This window comes from Notamacropus eugenii, chromosome 3 (genome assembly GCF_028372415.1).
Source record: "Notamacropus eugenii isolate mMacEug1 chromosome 3, mMacEug1.pri_v2, whole genome shotgun sequence".
NCBI lineage: Eukaryota > Metazoa > Chordata > Mammalia > Diprotodontia > Macropodidae > Notamacropus > Notamacropus eugenii.
This window is the reverse complement of record NC_092874.1, coordinates 177,599,175-177,620,802: the sequence shown is the minus strand read 5'-3', so window position 1 is coordinate 177,620,802 and position 21,628 is coordinate 177,599,175. Positions and strand designations below refer to the sequence as shown.

At 38.5% G+C, this 21,628-nt stretch overlaps 1 protein-coding gene across 1 annotated transcript in view; it reads right to left on the bottom strand.

Annotated features, from left to right (window-relative positions):
* The window catches only part of PRKCQ (protein kinase C theta), a 208,217-nt gene that overhangs the window by 119,100 nt on the left and 67,489 nt on the right, over positions 1 to 21,628 (bottom strand). Inside the window, exons 2-4 of the mRNA XM_072653421.1 lie at positions 16,360 to 16,485; positions 10,087 to 10,286; positions 3,863 to 3,923 (exon numbers count right to left, since the gene is read on the bottom strand). Of these exons, the coding sequence (XP_072509522.1) occupies positions 3,863 to 3,923; positions 10,087 to 10,286; positions 16,360 to 16,477 (379 nt within the window). The 5' untranslated portion in view covers positions 16,478 to 16,485. The remainder of the gene's footprint in view (positions 1 to 3,862; positions 3,924 to 10,086; positions 10,287 to 16,359; positions 16,486 to 21,628) is intronic.

The window sequence follows — 21,628 nt, the reverse complement described above, 5'->3', positions numbered from 1 at the left end:
ACAAACAACTATGATAAAAATAGAGCAGGACAAGTACGTAAGATAGTTATAAGAAAAGGAAGAGTTCAGACAAGTAGTCTGCAGTGAGGTTTAGAAGATAAATGGGGGCCAGACTTTGGAAGGCTTTCAGTGCTAAGCTAAGGAATTCCTACTTCACTCAAGGATCATCAGGAAGGTTTTTAAGCAGTGGAACGACTAATGAGAGCTTGTGCATTAGGAAGATGGATCTGGTCTTATTGTGAAGGATATTTTGAAGGTAAAGAAACTGGATAGAATGCTACCAAAATAGTGTGGAGGAAAGGTAGTAAGGACCCAAAATAGGGTATTGGTGGGTTAGACAGGAGGGGATGCATTGGAAAGGTATTGTAGAGACAGAACTGGTAGGATTTGGTGCCCACACCATTTAAATCACACATCCACATGAGGGTTGATGCTGAGGAAGGAATCAAAAAAATCATTCTAAGATATGAGCTGCTGATTGGGAGAAAGTTGATTTCATTAATATGAATAAGGAAGACAGGAGGTAGAGGGAGTTGATAAATTAGGTAAACTCAACATGCTTATTTGGAGATACTGACGAAACATTTAGGTTTAGAGGCAGATGGAAAATTTAGGTGTGGATCTTGTGAGAGTTATCAGAGCTAGAAATAAAGATTTTTAAGTCACACATATGAAAGGGGTAGATGAAACTGTAGGAGTGGATGAGACTGCCTAGATAAGAGACCCCAGAGAAAAGGTAAGAGCTCAGGATCTAGCCTCAGGGAATGATTACATTTCAAAGGTAGGAGGAGGGTACTGCAGGAAAAACTTTTTTGTAACCCCCACAGTGTCTAGCACTACAGTAAATACTTCATACCAGGTACCCTCTACCCTCCATTTTTAGCATCACATGGCAAAATTAGTATGTGTTGAAAATATGGGTGAAAAACCACTAACTATGGCCTTGGAGATGCAGGTCCTACATTAGCATCACTAGTCAGTGACTTGTAATTTTGTCTCTGTGAAAATTCCACCTAGAGAATTAGCTGTTTGAGGTTCAGATGCATTAAGTGTTTTTCTCTTGGTCACAGAGTTGAAGTGTGAAAGGTAGGATTTGAGTTCTCATCTCCTTGACTTCAAGATCAGCACTCTGCCAACCATCCCTACTTCCTCTTTATATCTACATGAGAAAAATTAAAAAGAGATTTATTTTGAACAGGGCATGTACAATTCAGGTCAAACTTTATTTTTTTTCCTTCTCACCTGCATTTATTCCTCCATTCAAATGACAAATTCAAGTTTTACTGTATCAGCATGAATATTCATGAAGCTGTTTCTGAAGAGAGAAATCTAAATTCTTTCCTAAAATAACTTGCATTCAAATGGTTTCTCAATTTACATAATGTTGCATTTTGAAAGAAGTGGTGAGAACAGTGTATTTTTTCTTGTATTTGAAAAAGATTCTTTTAAAATAAACATATACGTATGCATTAATATGTTAGGCCAATAATTGAAATTTCTTTTTATTTATGGAAAGTTTTTTTCTGATTCCCCAAGTCAATATACATAAAAAGTATTTTCAAAACATTCTAATAATACGTGATTTAGATTTAGAATAAAATGATGGAAAGCCTTAAATTATGTTTAAAAGTATATTGATTTATTCAATAATAATAATTATTCATATGGTGCATATTAAATGCTAAACACTGTGCTAAGGGCTTTACATTGATCTCATTTGATCCTCACAAAAACCTTCTAAGATAGGTGCTATTATTACCACTGTTTTACACGTGAAGAAACTGAAGCTGAAGAGGTTAAGTGACTTGCCTGGGGTCACACAGTTAGTAAATGTCTTAAGGTCACATCTGAATTCAGGTCTTCCTGATTCTATCCACTGTGCCACCTAGATGCCCTATTTGAGACCTGTCAAAATTCAAACTTCCTTTCTCTTTGACAAAACAAATTTTAGGGATAAGTGGCATCTGATTACCATGGAATATTCTCTTATACATTCCTAGGTTCAGGATTTTATGAGTCACAGTAGTTAATATGAGTACCTAGAGATTCAGCATATGTATCTACATATTTATATATAGAGAGATATATATGTATATCTCTCTCTATATACATACACACACATACGTATATGTATACACACACACACACACACACACACACAAGAAAATAACCAGAAGCCATAGAAACAGCAAACAGCTGTGTACAATGTATATATAAAGATGGCTTTCATGATACAAGACTTTTCACACATGTAATTTAAATTCACGATAAAATTTTGCATCACTGTTTCTTCGTTTTTTAAATAGGGAATGATTAATATATATTACTTGACATGGTGGAAGACACAGAATTATAGAGCTGGAAGAGAACTTTAAAAAATGGTCTAATTCTGGAGTTCTTAACCTTTTTTGTGTCATGGGCCCCTTTGGTGGTCTGGTGCAGCTGATGGACCCTTATTCACAATGATGTTTGTAAACGCACAAAATAATATACATAAGAATACAAAGGAAACAAGAGGTTAGTGAAAATAAAGATGTAATTCTTTTTCCCATGTAAGTTCAGAGACTCCCTGAATCTAGCCATAAAAAAAGAAAGGTCTGTGGATGTCATGTTAGCAACCCTTGGTCTAATCTAACACCGTCATCACATAGGTGAGGGACCTAAGAATGGGCTCATATGACTTGTCCAAGGTCACACAACTAATTAGTGGTAGAGCAGGGCTTTTCCCAGTTTAGAGCACTTTCTATTACACGTAGGTCATAGATTCAGAGTCAGAAGGGGCGTTAGAGATCACCTAGACCAGGCCCTACATTTTACAGATGAGAAAATGATACACATGGCTGCTTGCCCAAAGTCAGCCAGGGAGGGGTAGAGCTGTGATTTAAACTCTGGTCCTACACCTCTGTACCCAGAGTGTTTCCACAATACTCCCAATTTCAACGTTGCTTAAATTCTCCCACACATCTTAGGAATAAACTTAGATGTTATGTCATGTTCCTTTCATATATATGACCTGTGCATTGGCATATTCAATTTGTGTTCATATACACTTTACTGTAAACGCATACTTCAACAGTTTTAGGATGTGTGATTTCAGTCATGTGGGTACATCTGCACTGAAGCGAAACCTAACCCATCTATGTTCTCTAGGTTATTTTGTAAATTGTAGACTGGAAGAGGCAGTTAGGTGGTGCAGTAAATAGAGTGCTGGGTCTGGAGTGGATAGAGTGGCAGGCCTTGAGTCAGAAAAGAACTGATTTAAATTCAGCCTCAGAGGCTTTAGTAGCTGCATGACCTTGGACAAACCACTTGACCTCTGCCTGCCTCAGTTTCCTCATCTGTAAAGTGGAGCTAATAACAGCACCTTCCTCCCAAGGTTGTTGTGAGGATCACCTAAGATAATAATTGTAAAGTGTTAAGCATAGGGCCTGGCACATAGTAGGTGTTATATAAATGCTAGCTGCTATCACTATTGTTGATACAGCATTATTACCTGGTATCTTATTTGCTAGGGTATACATGTGTATGAATACAGACTAATGATAAAAGAAAAGACCCTTCTGAATTAGAATTGGATTCAAAATGACACTCAAAAATGGAATTAAAAACATTGTTTACCCAGGGTCAGAAAATGAAAGAATGATAGTAACACTACCTATTGTCCATTATACACGCAGCCCACAGAGTAAGTTCATCCATTCAAGCTACGAACATCATCAGAGATGCCAACAGCATGGAATGTTTGAGTATTTCCATTTCTACCCCCATCCTTTTCCACCATTATACACATTTCCAAAGGGCATATGTGTGAAAAGACATGCCCTTCTCACCCCCAAATGGTAAGAAAAAAAATGTCACTTGCCACTCATTTCCAGAAAGTATCTTGCATTCATTAGCATGCGGCCTTGAGGTTTCAGCTCTAACTGGTGGAGAGAAGGAAAGAGAGATCAATTACACAGTGAGAGGAGAACCCTGGCTAAGCATTGTAAAGTTCTCCAGTAGTAAAGCTTGGTTATGGAAGTGACTGATGATTCTGTAGGGAAGACTTCTCAGTTCCCTACGTTCTTTCTCCCTTTTAATTATTCCCATTAGATGGAGCAAGGACCTGAAAGGCAGTCCTCTCACCAATGACACTTAGAGCACTCCAAAATTCATGACTGGTTGTTGGAAGTCAAAATCCCAAAGGAAGAGGTAAGGTAAAAGTAAACCAGGTTTTTAAGAGAGGTTTACAGTGACCTGCTTTGTCCTAACTCAGATTTTTTTCTTTTCAGAATTTTTATTTGATGAGTACTAACAGATCAGAATATTCCCCACCCCTGGAAGGGTTGTAAGGGAACAGGTCTTAAGACCTGTTTAAAACCCTTAAGACCCTTTAAAGGGGCACAGACTTCATTCAGTTTCTAATATTTAGGCCAAAGGAAAAGGCATAAGTATAGATAAATTCTGACTTCTTAAGTAGATATACTCAAATTCCTTCACCATGGTTGGCCAATCCAGACAGAAAAAGTATTAAATAGAAAAAGGAAAGTAATTTGTCCAAGAATCCCAAAAGTATCTCCTTGACAAAGGACCAGGTAATCCAATAGGGAACATTTTAAGCTAGATTGGTCCAGGATGTGATTAAAAATATTCCCATAAAGAAATCATGTAATGATCTAGCATACAGTAATACTACTTCTAAGCAAAATGCAGGAAATCATTAAAGTCAATTCAACAAAACCTAATGACAAATAAGGAAATATATTGAAATAACTGAAAAAATTCAGCAAACATTTATTAAGCATCTACTATGTGCTTAATTATGTTAGAAACTAGACATAATACAAAGGCGAAAAATGAAATAGTTCCTACCTTCCTGGAGTTTTATACTATTTTGGGAAACAACACAGGTAAAGACAAATAAATAGTCAATAAACTTTTCTTAAGTGCCAGGCACCATGCTAAGTGTTGGGGACATAAAGAAAGACAAAAGACAGTCCTTCTCAAGGAGCTCACAGTCTGATGGCAATAGGAGGCCAGCTGGAGAAGGAAGAGCATGTTAACCCGCAGGGAAGTCAAGGAAGGCTTGGCAGAAGAAATACAACCAGGAAGCTAAGGATTCTAAGTGACACAGACAAGGCTGCATGGCGGACGGCCTATTCCAACACAGAGCCGGGAGATTAAATATCACGTTTCAGGAAGAGCTAATATTCTTGTTTGTTTATAAGAGTGTGAGAAGTGGGGAAAAAAGAAATAACACTAGAAAGGTAGGTTAGAGGCAGATTATGGAGGTCTTTAAAGGCTCCAGGGGTAGGGAACCTGTGGCCTTGAGGCCACGTATGGCCCTCTAGGTCTGCAAGTGCAGCCCTTTTGACAGAATCCAAACTTGATTCAGGGCCACATTTGAGGCCTTCAGGCCAAAGGTTCCTCACCCCTGTAGCTAGGCAGAATAGTTTGTAATTTATGAGAAAGTCATTGGGGAGTCATTGAAAGCACAGTCATATCTATGCTTAAGGAAGATTATTTTGTCAAAGCAAAGATAAAGCCAGATTATTTGTATCATTATTCTCATAATACAGATAACATAATTTTTTTTTAAAGAATTGAAGGCTTTGGTTCATGATCATAGTTAAAGGTTGAGTTGTTAGTAGGATAAGGAAAATGTAAGGACAAATCTCTTTTTAGGATATGGAACTATATACTTAACAGCCTAGACTGTTAAAGAATGAAAGTTAAGTATTGTAACAGTGAGGACCCTATCATACACAGGAGGACCTGCTGTACAGGTTCTTAGATCTGCTTTACTAAATGGAAAGCAGCCTTTGAGGGGTCAACAATCTACTTTAACCAAGCACATATATTGTTCACTTAGTTCAGGGGAAAAAGTCAGCACCCTGAACTTGAGAGAAAATACAAACAGAGAAATAAAGATCAACAGACAGGGCTTTCAACTGTCTGACCATAAGCAGTACATATATCACAGATCAACAGACAGATACAACTGTCTGCCAAACATATGTAGTTACCAGAGAGAGAAGCACCAACATCTGGGTTTTCAAAGCCTGGGTGGGGCTCCTTAGAGGCTGCCCAGAGTCTCATCTAGCCAAACAAACACTTGCAATGAGTAAGCCCCAAAACAAAACCTCACCTCAGAGTATTTATACACTTTTCAGAACCAGAGGGCATCACAGCCTTTGAGAACCAATGCCTCATTAGAAATTAACAAAAGGCATGGGCCTTCCTACAAAACAAATCTCCCCTAATCAAACTTCCTTTAATGGGCAGGCCCATTAATAGGTGGGGAAGACCTTTAACTCTCATAATTAACATTACAAGTATGTAAAAGAGTAAGTGTCCATATATCAACTCACTCTTTAGACTACGTTATCAGAGTTTTTTTTTTTGTTGCTATTGTACAGTCACTTCAGTTGTGTCCAACTCTCTGTGACTCCATTTGGGGTTCTCTTGGCAAAGATATTGGAGGGGTTTGCCATTTCCTTCTCTAGCTCATTTTAAAGATGAGGAAACTGAGGCAAACGGGGTTACATGACTTGCTCAGGGTCACATAGGTAGTGTCTGAGGCTGGATTTTGAATTCATGTCTTCCTGATTATAGGGCAGTCTATCCACTGTACTACCTAGTTGTTCATATAAGGTACAGATTGACAGAAAACAAAACAAAACAAAATAACGACATATACCAAAAGGGAAAGGAAAAACTGGCACCTAGTAGATTTTCAGTAAATACCTGATAATTGTAAATGAAGTTTAAAGTTATGAGCTTGATATCGAAACAATGCATTACTGGGGAGGAGATGGGAGAAGGGACATTGATTTTCCTTCCCTTCCTCCTCCCCAAATGAGAGGAGAACAGAAGGAAAGCCAGAAGGAATTTCATACAATCAGGGAGGCTTTGAAAGTTACACATTGAATTTATTATGTACTTGAAGAGCAAAATCTACATAATATAAATTCACAGTTTTATGTATAATCCTCCTTTCCTTCTGTTCTACAATGTATATGGAAATGCTCATTGTATTGAGTGTTTTTTAAGTTTAGAATAAAAAATTAAAAAATTGCATTATATGTTAATACATTATATATGGCAAGTCAATTTTTGTTTCTACATAAAAGGTAGTGTTTTGCTACAAAAGGTCAAGCAACTAGTAAAGATATGGGGTTTGATGCTTTGAATGGAAGAGTCAACTGAAGGCTTATAGGTGAACGATAAACTTGAGAAAAGGAACCACAAACACAAATTTAAGATTCTAAGAAAAGCAAAGGGAAAATGGCAAAGAAAATTAGTTTTAAGAAAATAATTTTCAGTATTACAGAGAGATGACATCAACAAACCAATGGGCATTTTTTAGGAGTCTACTATGTAACAGGTACTTTGCTAGGCACTGGGTTGCACACAGCAAATACCACAGTCACTTCCCTCAAGAAACTTACATTCAATTACAGATAAATGTACATATAGAAGAATCTACAGATCATATACAAAGTAAATATAAGGTAATGTGTCATGGGGGGAAGAGTGGGGCACTAGTAATTTGGGGGATCACAAAAGACCTCAAGTTGGAAGTGGTATTTGAGCTGATTTTTGAAGGAAGCTAGGAATTCTACAAGGTTGAGGTGAGGAGTGAATGCCAGATGCATAGGATAGACAGTCTGTACAAAGGCATGAGAATGGAGATGGAATGTCCTATTTGAGGAACGCTAGGTAAACCAGTTTGGCCGAATCACAGAGTGTATGAAGAAGAATGATGTGTAATAAATAAGACTGGAAAGATAGGCTGGAGTCAGATTGTGAAAGGCTTTAAATGACATAGGAGCTTGTATTTAATTCTAGAAGTAATAAGGAACCACTGAACTTAAACAGTAATAGTTTTGTTTTAATTGCCATATAGAACAAAGTTGTAAATGATCACAAACTGTGCAATTGGCTACTTAAAGAGCTGAGCACAACAAGGGAAACTAATTAGTAAATTCCCAAAGAATAATATAAATCATCAGCAAAGACAGTTAGGAGCAAGTAGAATTCACTGTTAGAGCTCTCATTTCCCAGCTTTTCCTTCCCAAGGGCTCAAAGCACAGAAGTCAACATATGTACCTCACTTATTAGGCTTGCTCTTCTTAGTCTTTGTCTCTGGTCACTATAATCTCCCCCAACGCTGTATTTGCTGCTGCCATGTTTACTCATCCTCTGACCTCAGTTTAATCCTGATTCCCTCCCTCTACTCCTTATGCTGTACTTCTCTCTACCTCCTATGATGACAACTGAATAATCTGAAAAACTCATCACTGTAATGTGCTGATGAAAGAAGACCCTCTCTCTAGTTCCTATGTCCAATATGCAGTAAAAAAAAGCCTTTTTGTAAACAATAAAGATGATTTAGTGTATAGTAATGTGTATACATTTAATTAAAACATATAAACAAGTATAGATGACATGTTTGTAAAACATGTGGCATAAATTGAGTACCATCAGTTCAGTCATTTTCAGTTGTATCAAACTCTTTGTGACCTCATTTTGGGTTCTCTTGGCAAGGATACTGGAGTGGTTTATCATTTCCTTCTCTAGTCCATTTTACAGTTGCAGAAACTGAGGCAAACAGGGTTAAGTGACTTGCCCAGGGTCACTCAGCTAGTAAGTGTCTGAGGCTAGATTTAAACTCAGAAAGATGAATCTTCCTGACTCAGGCCTGGCATTCTATCTACTAAAACAGCTAACTGCTCCTGTTAAATTGAGTACACAAATATATGATATTTTATGGCTTGTAAGAAAGTTAAATTCTAAGTGCATCACAGAATAAGTGCTCTTTTCTCTTAAAAGATGGCAATTCCTTAACTTAATTCTCAAATATAAAATTCTTTTAAAATTTCTGAGCCCTTAAAGTTTTCATAACTGTCCATTACTCACCCTTTAAAATTCTTATGGCCATATGAGACCAATACAAAATCTACAAATAGCTGCTGGACAAACACTGGAGGTAGGATGAAATAATTACAGGGTCATAGAACAAATTGGTAGAATGGTTGATTAGTTAGGGATAGATATAAAGAGATTAATTAAGTGAACTTTTTAATTTAATTTAATTAAAAGCTACTTTCTTTTTCCACCCTTTATTTCTCTACTTCACTTGACCCTGTGCTATTTCTATCTCCATCCCTTCAAAAAGGATGTCCCAAGGGCTCCAAACAAACAAATTCCCCAAAGTTCCAGCTAGATAATATTCATGATTGGGGAACTGATGGCACTTTCTAAACCAACTTCATGGGATCATAGATTTAGAGCTAAAAGGGACCTTAGCAGGCATCTGGTGCAGTCCTTACTTTTATAAATGAGTAAACTGACCAGTGAAGGGACACAACTTCCTCAAGGTCACACAGGTAATACCTGTGTCAGATTCTCTGACTTCAAATCCAAGACCCTTTCCAGGGCATAGTCTTTGGAATGTTTCTTTCATTTTGACCATAATCAAACCCTGTTATGTTCTCCAAATGCAGCTGATACACATCACATTTCCAAGCTTTCATATTTTCTTTTTCTATATTATGCCCATTATCTTTACTTCATACTTATGGTTATGAAATCGTATTTAAAATTTACCTGTGTGAAAATTTCAGAGCTCCCAACCAGAGCCACTGCCATCTTACCTTTACGTGAGACAATAAACATTTTCGATCTCAATGCCAGTAATGACAATTTTAATATCACCAATATGAAAATGTAACATTATTCTTAATGATGGTGACTTTCCCTTGTTAACTCAAATTATTCCTTGCTTCCTTGCCTCCCTGCTTCCTTCCTTCCTTCCTTCCTTCCTTCCTTCCTTCCTTCCTTCCTTCCTTCCTTCCTTCCTTCCTTCCTTCCTCTCTTTTACTCTTTCTCCCTCTCTCTCTCACTCTCTCTTTCTCTCTCTCCCCCCCCCTTCACTCTCTCTCTTTTATGTGTAGGTGCTTTCATGATATCTGCCCTAAGAGACCATGAGCTCCCTGAAAGTAGGAACTGTCTTTTTCAAGTCTTTGTATCCCCAGCACTTAATATAAAGTATGCACTTAATAAATGCTTGCTTGACTGACTTTACATACACAATACATTTACCCAGATTTCTGTCTTTCCATTGTTTTTCTTGCATCTTTCTGCCAACGAGTAGAGTTCTACGGTTGTTTCCGATACCAGGTCGATGTTTTTCCCCTTCACTATGATTTGCATTACTCTCCCCTTATTGATATGAGCATCGAAAGTGCTGTCCCAGGGTGGATACATGGTAGGCTTCTTCTGGACATAGATTTGCCCATTTTCTACGAAAAGAGAGACATTTATACATTATTCCCTTAAATTAGATCAGTATGACATTCAGTTAAACTAAACAAGGATTCACTGCCTGAACCATGCTCAGCAGAATTTGGAAGATATAGTCCCTAACCTTAGGAAACATCAAATTAAAGAGACAAGATTAAGCAACAGTGCAGCATGTATTCTAGTACAAGATCCACAGCGCAGCAGTTCATCTGAATAAACCATTTGGATAATTCTGGTCATAAAAATTTTGAAATCTACTTGAATTCCTGTTATATAGATTGGATCTCCTTTCCTGCATGCAGGATTATCAGTAAATTACCTTCCTTTTGGCATGAAGACCTGGCCTGAACTAACATTACATCTTTTGGAAAAGTAATTCCCGTTCTGCCAATTACTTGACTTCTGACCTAGAATACATTACCGAAGCTCTTTTGGTTTTGGTTTCCTGATGTGTAATGTGGCTGACCTAGCTCCCTGACAACTGAGGAAGAATGACTAATCGAAAAAGATTATGTATCCATTTGAAAGACACAACAGCATACTTTTGAGCTCATCATAAGTTCTCTTTTATTGTGGCTTTTAAAAAGTCTTTTATAATGAGTAAAATCACAAACTATTCCACAATCTGATTGACTGTACCATCTCAGGGCAACATCATTTAAACTTCAGGAGTATACTTTCCTTGGATAAGAACATTTCTTTACACACCTGCCACTCAACCTTTGCTACACTGCACAGCACTTCGACATGGTGATAGTAGAAGTGGGTGAAATTAGTAGAGAGAGGGCTATGGGATTACTTTTAAAGATGAAGGTCCAAATCTAGGGAAAATTTCATTCAGCAAGCACAACGCTGGATGACAGATTCTATTAAAGAATACAACTCAACTGGGATTAGCTACCTAAAAGTATCCTTCTTAGCCAACAGGTCCTATAATTTAACTTTTTTATCTATTATTTTTTTGAATTTATTTTTAAATTTTGAGTTCCAAATTCTTGCGGTATAATTTCAAGATAGATTACTCACAATATTGCATTGTTTACAAATATCTTTCATCTACTCTGAATATTCACCAGTGCTTCTTCCTCATCTTTCACGGAAGGAGAAAATTAAATTAACATATAAATGATGATTCTGAGTCAACATGTCAATTCTTCAAGGATCTCTGATTTCATGATGTGGATACTATAGTTTTTCCACTAGGGCAAACTGCAACCCATCGAAGCCTTGAAGGCCACTCTCCATGAATTTCTCACCTCATGGTCAATCTTCTGGTGACAAATCTACCTGAACTTATCCATGCTGGTCCTTGAGTCTGTCAGCTAGGTGATGCACTACATAGAGTGTAGAGATAGCTTGGAATTGAAACGGCCTGAGTTAAAATTCAGTCTTAGACATTGTGACCTTAGGCAAGTTTCTTAGCTTTTGTCTCAGTTTCTTCAACAGTAAAATGGGGATAACAATAGTTCCTCTCTCCCAGGGTAGTAGTGAAGATCAAGTGAAAGAATAACTATAAAGCATGTAGCAAAGTGCCTGGCACACTGCAGGAATTTTATAAATACTTGATCACTTCTCTTTTCCCCTCCTATACTCAAAGCCTTTACAGTTTGTCCCACCAGGAGGCCTTAGTTCCAGAACTTGTGCTCTGCTTTTGGTGTTTAGTTGCTTGACTCATGTCTCTTTGTGACCCCATTTGGGTTTTCTTGACAAAGAGACTGGAGTAGTTTGCCATTTCTTTATCCAGTTTGTTTTACAGATGAGGAAACTGAGGCAGTCAGGGTTAAGTGACTTGCTAGTAAGTGTCTGAGGCCAGGTTTGATTTCAGGTCCTTCTGACTCCAGGTCCAGTGCTCTATCCACTGTGCCACCAGGCTGCCCATATAACCTTTAAGAAATCTAGGATTTTCTATCTTGATGATACATTGGAATAGACTTAGTGGAGATTTCTCACTTAAAGCAAATAAAACTGACATATTAAATCCTTCAGATGAATTAATAAAATGAAAGATAAAAATCCTCCTTGAGAGGATAGACTCATGGCCTAAAAACAGACTACTTGGATCTCAACTTCTACAGGGTAGGAACCAAGTATCCTGCAGAACAATTCAATTTGACAAGTATGTATTAAATTTCTATTTTGTGGTAAGTTCTGAGAATACAGAGACAAAATCAAAACAATTCTTGTCTTGGAGAAGCTTATATTCTTCTTGGGGAAAACAAGATGCATTTTCATAGATAATCTCAAATATATACAAAGTAATTTCCCCAGAGGAGACAAGCCACTAGCCACTGAGAAGATAAGTCTAGGCCTTCTATGGCAAATGAGCTAAGCTTTGAAGGAAGCCAGTGGTACTGTGAGGAAAAGGGTCAAGAAAGTGCCTTTCTAGACACTGGGGACAGTGTACACAAAAGTCATGGGAGACAGAATGCCATGAATGGTAACAGTGTGTGGGCTACTCTGTCCAGCACATAGAATTTGTGGAGAGATATGAACAAAAAAAGGCTCAAGAGATATATGGAGAAGGACAGTGCCTTCCACTAGCTCAAGAAATAACTAGTGAATAAGATCACAGATTTGGAGCCAGAAGGGACTTAGAGGCCATCAAGGCAAACTCTTCCATTTTACAGATGAGGAAACTGAGACCCATGGAGGTAAAGGGACTTGCAAAGAAGTATCTGAGATGGGATGTGAATCCAAGTTTTCCTACCTCTAAGTTCATTTCACCACCTACTCACCATGGTACCTCTCCAATGTGGGCTTTGCCTGAGTTTCAGTGAACATGGAAACTATAATCTATGGGATTTATTCTAGTCCTGTTAGCACACAGAGCCCTGAGATCCATAAGATATGACACTTTTAAGTGTAGAACAAAAAAGAGGAGTTTTATGAGTTGAGTAAGTGGTTGTTTCTGTGTTATTTTCTATTGATGTTCAAGGTTACCATCATAGGGAGGCAGGAAATAGGATTGTCTATGTGTGACTTTGGGCAAGTCATTTAACCTCAATTTCCTTTCTCTACAACGTGACAAAGTATTTAGACTTCAGAGATGTCAGATAGGCTGGTGGCCTTTAACCCTCCCTGTATAGCCTAATCAGATTAAAATATAAGTGGGAAATATTTAACAAAATTAATAAAAACACAATAGAATATGATGTTGTTATTGAGCCATTTCAGTTGTGTCTGACTCTCTGTGATCCCATTTGGGATTTTTTTGGCAGTTACTAGAGTGGTTGGCCATTTCCTTCTTCAGATCATTTTACAGATGAGGAAATTAAGGCAAACAGGGTTAAATGACTTGCTGAGGGTCACACGGCTAATAAGTATCTGAAGCTGGATTTGAACTCATGAATGTGACTCTTCCTGATTCCAAGCCCAGAGCTCAATCCACTGCATGCCTAGCTGCCTGACAAAGGAACATAAATAATGTTAATGTGTGGCTTTCTAAGTCAGTATATGACCTGAAAGGTTTAGTGGCCCCTCCTTACCCCACCCCCCTTTATATTTGAGTTTGACCTCAATGGATCGGGTGACCTCCGGAGGCCTTTTCCAGTTTCAAGTCTACACTGCCAATAAAAGCTTTCTTGCTTTTATTACCTTCTGTTTTTTTCTCTCTTTCTTCTTAAACCATTCACCATCAAAACACCACCAACAAAAACACTTCAAAGCAGAGTTTTATACTCAACTCATTTTCTAAAAATATCTAACATCAACCTGAGATTAACTGTTACCCAAGAAAGAGCAAAAAACTCAGAAATCTTCACCATTTTTTTGGAAACCTCATACTTTTAGAACCTAAATAGATACCAGCTTGACCTCCACTCTCCTGTCCTTTCCTGGGACTCTTCAGTCACCTTCTTCCCTGCCAAGCCCTGACCTATCATGGAAAATATGGTTCCATAGCCTGATGTGTCTTGAGGCCAGGGAATACTACTTTAATCTCAGTATGGATCTTGTACTAGGTCTTGAAAAAAGAAGGCTTTCAACAATTTCACAGGTTAACCTTTCAGAAAAGCAAAGTTTCCCTTTTCTCTAACAAGGTCCCTTGATCCGTGCCACTGATTAGACCAAGTTCAAACACTCAGCCAAAAATAAATCTCCCCCAGGAGGCAAATGTCAGTAAAACCTGTGGTTGTAAAAGGAACTAGATCCAGGAAGCCCAATAGGTCAAAAGCTGATTTGAAAAAGGCAGGCATTTTACATTTCAAAGACCTCAGTGACATCATAAAGGTTTTCATTTGGGAGCAGCTATAAACTCACTTTTGGTGGCTTTATCAAAGATAGGGCCAGAAGAAAACTCAGCTGAGACTACTGGCGAGTAATTGCCAACAATCCATTTCCTTCAGTTAATGTGGGTTGGGGGTGACTGACACAAGGCTACCTTCCATGAACCAAGCAACTTTTAATTTTAGAGCATATGGGAAAACAAAGCTTCTCTAGAATTTGCACCTAGGGAATCTTGTCTAGGACACATTTAGCTAGAGTTTCCCAAAAGCAAAGCTTAGAGGAGCACCACATCAGTTCCCAGGCTGAAGAGTGATGGATCTGGAATTAGGAGATAGGAATTCAAATTCCATTTCTGCTACTTAATACTCTGGGTGATTTAGGCAAAAATCTCTTAATCTTAGAAAGCCTCAGTTTCCTTGACTATAAAATGAGAGAGTCAGATCAGATGACCTCGAAGGCTCCTTCTTGTTCTAAATATGTGATTCTGCTCTAGAATCAGAAAAGATTTATTGTAGGCTGGCACCAGTGAGTTCTTGGCAGCGTAACCTCCCAGAATCATGCCTGCTGATATGAGAAATAAAAAATGTATAATAATAAGAACAAGTTAGTCTGTGAAGGACTTAGGATCAAAGTTCTTGGGATGTTGCACTGGAAGGGACCTTAGGGATCTCACATTTCTAAATGACTTGCCTCAGCTCACAAAAGGGGAGGCTGAAATTCAAACCCATGCCTGTCTCAGACTCCAAAGTAAATGTTCTTTGCACTATGGCGTACTGCTTCCTCTTTCTGGCTCAAAACAATACAAGATTTAGGTTGGAATGAGGGGTAGCAAAGATCTAACGGGGATTCAGACTGATAGAGGCGATGAGGAAGAGAATTCAGGTTTCATGCAACTTAACTAAACAGCATTTTGTACATTGTATTCTCCAGTTAGGATGGAAGTTCCTTTGGAATAGAATTTGTTTCATCATTTGTACTTGGATGGCCTGCAGTTGGTACAGTTCTTGGCATTCATGAAGCACTTAATGAATACTTGTTGATTGATTATACCCACAAAAAGAATTTTAAATCATAGTTACATTTTACACACACACACACACACACACGCACACACACACGCTACATACACACTCATACAATCATTTTTTGGTCAGAATTTACATATCTGAAAGGTGAATACAAATTTAGAATTGGAAGTGACCTCAGAGACTGTCTAGTCCATCTTAAGTTACTTTAAAGATGGGGAAACTGAGGCCAAAGAGATTGGGTGACATCCAGATGGGGAAAAGTTTTTTTTTTTCTTATAGATCTTGTCAAAGTCACACAGTCTATTCAAACAGAATGAAAGAAATTGGACTGGTGTAAATAGCCAGAGGAGATAATTTAGGTCACCAATCCCACCTCAACTTTTTTCTAAAAAGCAAGAAGTCCTCTACTTCTTCAACTGAATTTCTGTGTACCTCTTCCTCTTGGCTTTGTTGGTAGACAAAGTTATGGAGATTCCAAGGCAGAAAGGGAATTAATAACAAAGGGAGGCAGCATGCCATAGTGAAAAGAATCCCAGACTGGGAGTTAGACCACTTGATTTCTAGTCTTGATTTTGCTACTAATCAACCAGATGATGTTTGTTATTATTTTACCTCTCTTTACCTTGGTTTTCCCATCTATAAAAGGAAGGAATTGGGCAAGTTAAACTCTGACATCACTTCCAGTTTTGAAATGCCATGGCTCTAGGAACGCCTGTGCCCTGATCATGTCCCACAGCTGACCTCAAGAGCCCTCCAGAGACACCTCCTCTTCCTCCCCACCCCTGCCACCATGAATAAGCTATTCCAGTTGCTCACTTACCTGATTCAACCGATTCTTTGACCAGCACAGCGCAGTAAGGGTTGACCACTTCTCCCTGACATGGCTGATAGGGCCCACTGTCAAAGTTGGACAAACCAATTCGAAGAAAAGGTGACATGACAGCTCCTTGAGAAAAGAAAAGACAAAGACTATTTCAAGACTCTTAAACTCATTCCTACTCCCACCCACCCGGGGTCAGTGCCTTATCATTGACAGCCAGAGCCAAATGGAGCTGATAATCTTCGTGAGCAGGCAATAGCTTTTTATTTCCCCTTCTACAAAACATATTTTGTTGGTCTAACACAAAGCCACAATACCACACACAGCTGGAGGCTAGTATTTCTTTGTCTAGCCCTGGATAACAGGTTCCTTGAAGGCTTCTGAAAGCACAATTTCAACTCAGTGGGGACAATAACTTTATGGGGTTATGGCTGTCCATGATAAAAACAGCATCTCAGTGACTGAACCATTTGGGATGTTGATTTTTTTTTGCCATGTCATTTCTTTCTTCAGGGAGCATTCAAGTATATATTCCGGAAATACACAGTAAGAAGAAGTGCCTGTGGAGTTGAACTATACATGTAAACATGACACCATATCATTTTTGCATGACCTATTTAGGTACTTGGTACAACAGGTTCCAGGCTTTCAGTGACTAATCATAGCTAGCCTTTATATAGCAACTTGAGATTTGCAAACTGCTTTGCAAATACCTCATTTTACCATCACACCCGCCTTGAGAAGTTTAGATACTATTATTATTATCCCTATTTTATATATGAGTAAACTGAGACAGACAGGGGTTAGAGTGACTTGCCCAGTGTTACACAGCTAGTAAGAGGCAGATAGACCTGAACCCAGAGCTTGCTGACATCAGGTGTCATACTCTATGCTACCTGTTCATCTCATGTTGGAAACACTTTCTTTCAAAACTCTTTATTTTTTTAAAATAAATAAATTTACTTATTTTTGGTTTTCAACATTCACTTCCATAAGTTTTAAATTTTCTCCATCTCCCTCCTGTCCCTCTTCCCCAAGATGTTGTGCAATCCTATATAGGCTGTACATATACATTCTAATTAAACATATTTTCACACGAGTCATGTAGTATAGAAGGCTTAGAATGACTTTCAAACTCTTTAAAATGGGGTTTCACTAAGGATAATGTAAAATACTTAAAGGACATTATAAGATGAAATATCTGGAAATGGAGGACATCATAAGAGTCCAAGAGTCATCAAAAATTTCATAAATACTAAGTAACCAAAAATACTTCTTTCCCATGGATATAAATCAATAATCCAGATGTTTTTGGATTAGTATGTGGCTATTAAGTAGTACATGGACCCCAGTAATTCAGTCCCAGACTGCTAAATAACTCCCTGCATAACTTTTGTCAAGACACATAATTTCTCTCAACTTTTCACTAGTTTTGGCTCTGCGTATTAGTTGAGTGCATTATTATTTCTGTCTACTCTTTCTATTTTCTGTTGTTTTTGAGTTGTGCCCAACCCTTGATGACCTCATTTGGGTTTTTTTTTTTGACAAATATATTGGAGTGGTTTGCTATTTCCTTCTCCAGCTCATTTGACAGATAAGGAAACTGAGGCAAACAGGATTAAGTGACTTGCCCAGAGTCACACAGTTAGTAAGTGTCTGAAGCTAGATTTGAACTCGGGAAGATGAGTCTTCCTGATTCCAGGCCTGGTGCTCAATCCGCTGCATCACCTAGTTGCCCTGTCCTTCTATATCTACACCTAAAATGATCATTGGCTATTTAGTGGGAAAAAGTCACTTTTCTTTCTCTCTCTTCTGGAAATTGGTCCTTTAGCTCTCTATTACTTCCAGGATCTAACAATCTTTTCCTTGGCTTTGCAAGCCCTCAATAGTCTGCCCCTCTTCCATGCCTTTCCGTCATCTTATAGCCAAATACTCTATGATCTAGTGTCTCTGTGCTCCTTGCTGTTCTTTACACAAGTCTTCCATCTCCTGACTCCATGAATTTTCACTAGATATCTCCTTATGCCTGTGATGCTTTCCCTCCTTGTCTCTACCTCCTGGCTTACTCCAGGTTTCAGCCAAAATGTTACCTTCTGAATGAAGCCTTTCCTGGACCCCTTCATTGTAGTGCCTGTCCTCTAACATCACCTCTAATTTCTCTTGTTTGTCTCTGGTTGTTTGCATGCATCTCCCTCATTAGATTGTGAGCTCCTTGAGGACAGGTAGCATTTTTGCCTTTCTTCATATCCCTAGTGCTTAGGACAACGCCTGGAACATAATAGGAGTTTAATCAATGCTTCTCAACTTGACCCAATGCATGCCTTCCAGGAAGACCTTTCCTCAACTCTCATGACAGTCAAAGACAATAATGGCTACCCATTCAACTCATTCTCTCCCTTCACATAAAGGGAGAAGATGAAGAATAGTCATATTTTAGGATTACAAATATAGCAACAATAACTAGAAACTTGGGCACTCCAAAGAAAATTTCACAAGCCTTTTGTTACTGGCAAGAGAGGTAAGGGACTATCTGATAATGAAAAATGAGAGCTGGAATCTAATGTCTATATAATGCTTTAAGGTTGATAAAGTGTCTTCTTTGGGTTATCTCCTTTAATCTTCACCACAACTTGATTATCCCCATTTTGCAAATGATGAAACTGAAGCAGAATGAGGTTAAGTCCATATCATGCCCTCTTTCTACAACACCCTTAAAAAATATTCAAGACCTGTAATCAGAAGACTTGGGTTCCAGTCACATCCCTTAATACATACTACCCTTGTGACCCTGGACAAGTCACTTAACCTCTGCACATCAGTTTCATCTCCAGGAGCATGAGAATGATACAAAAAGCATCTAGGTGGCTCAGTAGATAGATCGCTGAGCCTAGAATCAGAAGACCTGTCTTCAAATTCTGCCTTAGACACATACTAGCTGTGTGACCCTGGACAAATCACTTAACCTCTGTCTTCCTCAGTTTCCTCATTTGTAAAATGGGGATAATATTAACACTTATCTTTCAGTGTTGTTGTAAGGATCAAAGAAGAGTGCTTTGCAAACCAAAAAGTGTCATGAGTCATTTTTCAGTTTTGTCTGATTCTTTGTTACCCCATTCGGGTAAAGATACTGAAGTGATTTTCTATTTCCTTCTCCAGATCATTTTATAGATGAGGAAATTGAGGCAAAGATACTGGAGTGATTTGCTATTTCCTTCTCCAGTTCATTTTATAGTTGAGGAAACTGAGGCAAACAGGGTTAAGTGACTTGCCCAGGGTCACACAGCTGGTAAGTATGAGGCTAGATTTGAGCTCAGGAAGATGAGTCTTCCTGACTCCAGGCCTGGCACTCCATCCACTGTACCACCTAGCTGTGCCTAAAAGTGCCAAAGAAATGCTAATTGTTTTTACTCGCATTTTGTACTCTACCTCCTGGGTTGATTGTGAGACAATTTTTTTTTATAAACCTTAAAATGCTAGAAAATGGGAGTTGTCACCAGATGCCCTCTAATTCAGGGGCTTCTTGAATAAGTATCTTTACCTGCGAAGCAAGAAAGACGTGGCTACTGGCAGTGGATGCCACTTGCATGAGTAATGCCCTCAAATAAGTGCCATATACTCGTTGAGGTCCTCCTGGAGGCACTGGGAAATTAAGTGAGTCATCCAAGGTCATACAACCAGCACCAGGCAGAGGCTGCAAGTGAGTCCAGGTCCTCCTGATTCTAAGGCTGTCTAGTAATCAGTCTATTCTACAAATTTAGAGGGTATCACTGAAGTGGGAATTGTAGGTAAGGGCAGGCTTTGGTGGCACCACACTCTCTGATGATGCAAAGTTGAATTAATAGTCTTGTGACTTCTGGGCTTGGTATGCATTCAGCTCATAAGCCCTCAGGTTCTTCAGGGACTGCTTAGCTATTTGTCATTTTTATAGTTAAAATAAATCCAAAGTGATTCTTCAATTTATTCCTTAAGGTAAAATTACACCAATCTTAGATATGGTCTTTTAATCAGGCACATTAAATAGATCTCTCTGCAGCTTTAGACAAACCACTAGGTAGCAGTTCTCAACTTTTGCCATATTTGAGACTTTTAGGAAAAGTGTTTCTTTAATAAATCCTCGAAACAGACTCAAATGCTGGAGCACTATTTATTTGTAGGTCATTGTATTTCAGTGACCTTTAGCCAAATTATGCTTTGCCATTTCGTGATGTGGTCCTGATTGGGCAATCTTAACCCATGATTGACATGGGGAAATCCTGGTCTTAGAATAGCAGGGAACATCTAGGGTTACCAAGGGCTTAAGTTACTATGCGTGAGAGCATGGTTCTGATGTCATCCCCCCTCTTCCAGACAACTTGAATTGGCTGACTTACTTGACCCCCAGTTATATCTCTGGAGTTTAATAATCATCACTCACCCATCAGTTCACTAAACTAATTGATAACATTACTTAACCACTCCATAAGCATTTTATTAATCTCATTTCTACATCTGTGCCATACTGTAGTACATCTCTTCATCATCTTTAAATGTGGCATAGGATCTGATGTACATTTTGAGATCTGAGAAGGTAGAGACAATGTGTCTTCATTTTGCTTTGTAAACTGGTTAATAATAAATGCTTTTTGACAACTGTGATTACATCAGCTAAGGGAATGCCTTGACTGACAATGATCAAAATTTTTCTAGGACTCGGGAGATGATGACCATATAATGGCACATTTATAAAGCCCTTGATGTTTACAAAATCCTTTTCTTCTTCTTTTTTTTTTATTTAACTTTTAACATTTATTTTCACAAAGTTTTGGGTTACAAATTTTCTCCCCTTTTATCCCCTCCTCCCCCCCCAAACCCAAGCATTCTAATTGCCCCTGTGACCAATCTGCTCTCTCTTCTATCCTTCCTCTCTGCCCTTGTCTGTCTTCTCTTTTGTCCTGTAGGGCCAGATAGCTTTCTTTACCCCTTAACCTGTATTTCTTATTTCCTGGTGGTAAGAACGTTACAGTTGATCCTAACACTTTGAGTTCCAACTTCTTTAGCTCCCACCCTCTCCACCCCTTCCCTTTGGGGGACAAGCAATTCAATATAGGCCAAATCTGTGTAGTTTTGCAAATGATTTCCATACTAGTTGTGTTGTATAGGACTAACTATATTTCCCTCCATCCTATCCTGTCCCCCATTACTTCTATTCTCTTATGATCCTTTCCTTCCCCATGAGTGTCGACCTCGGATTGCATTCTCCTCCCCATGCCCTCCCCTCTATTCTCCCCCC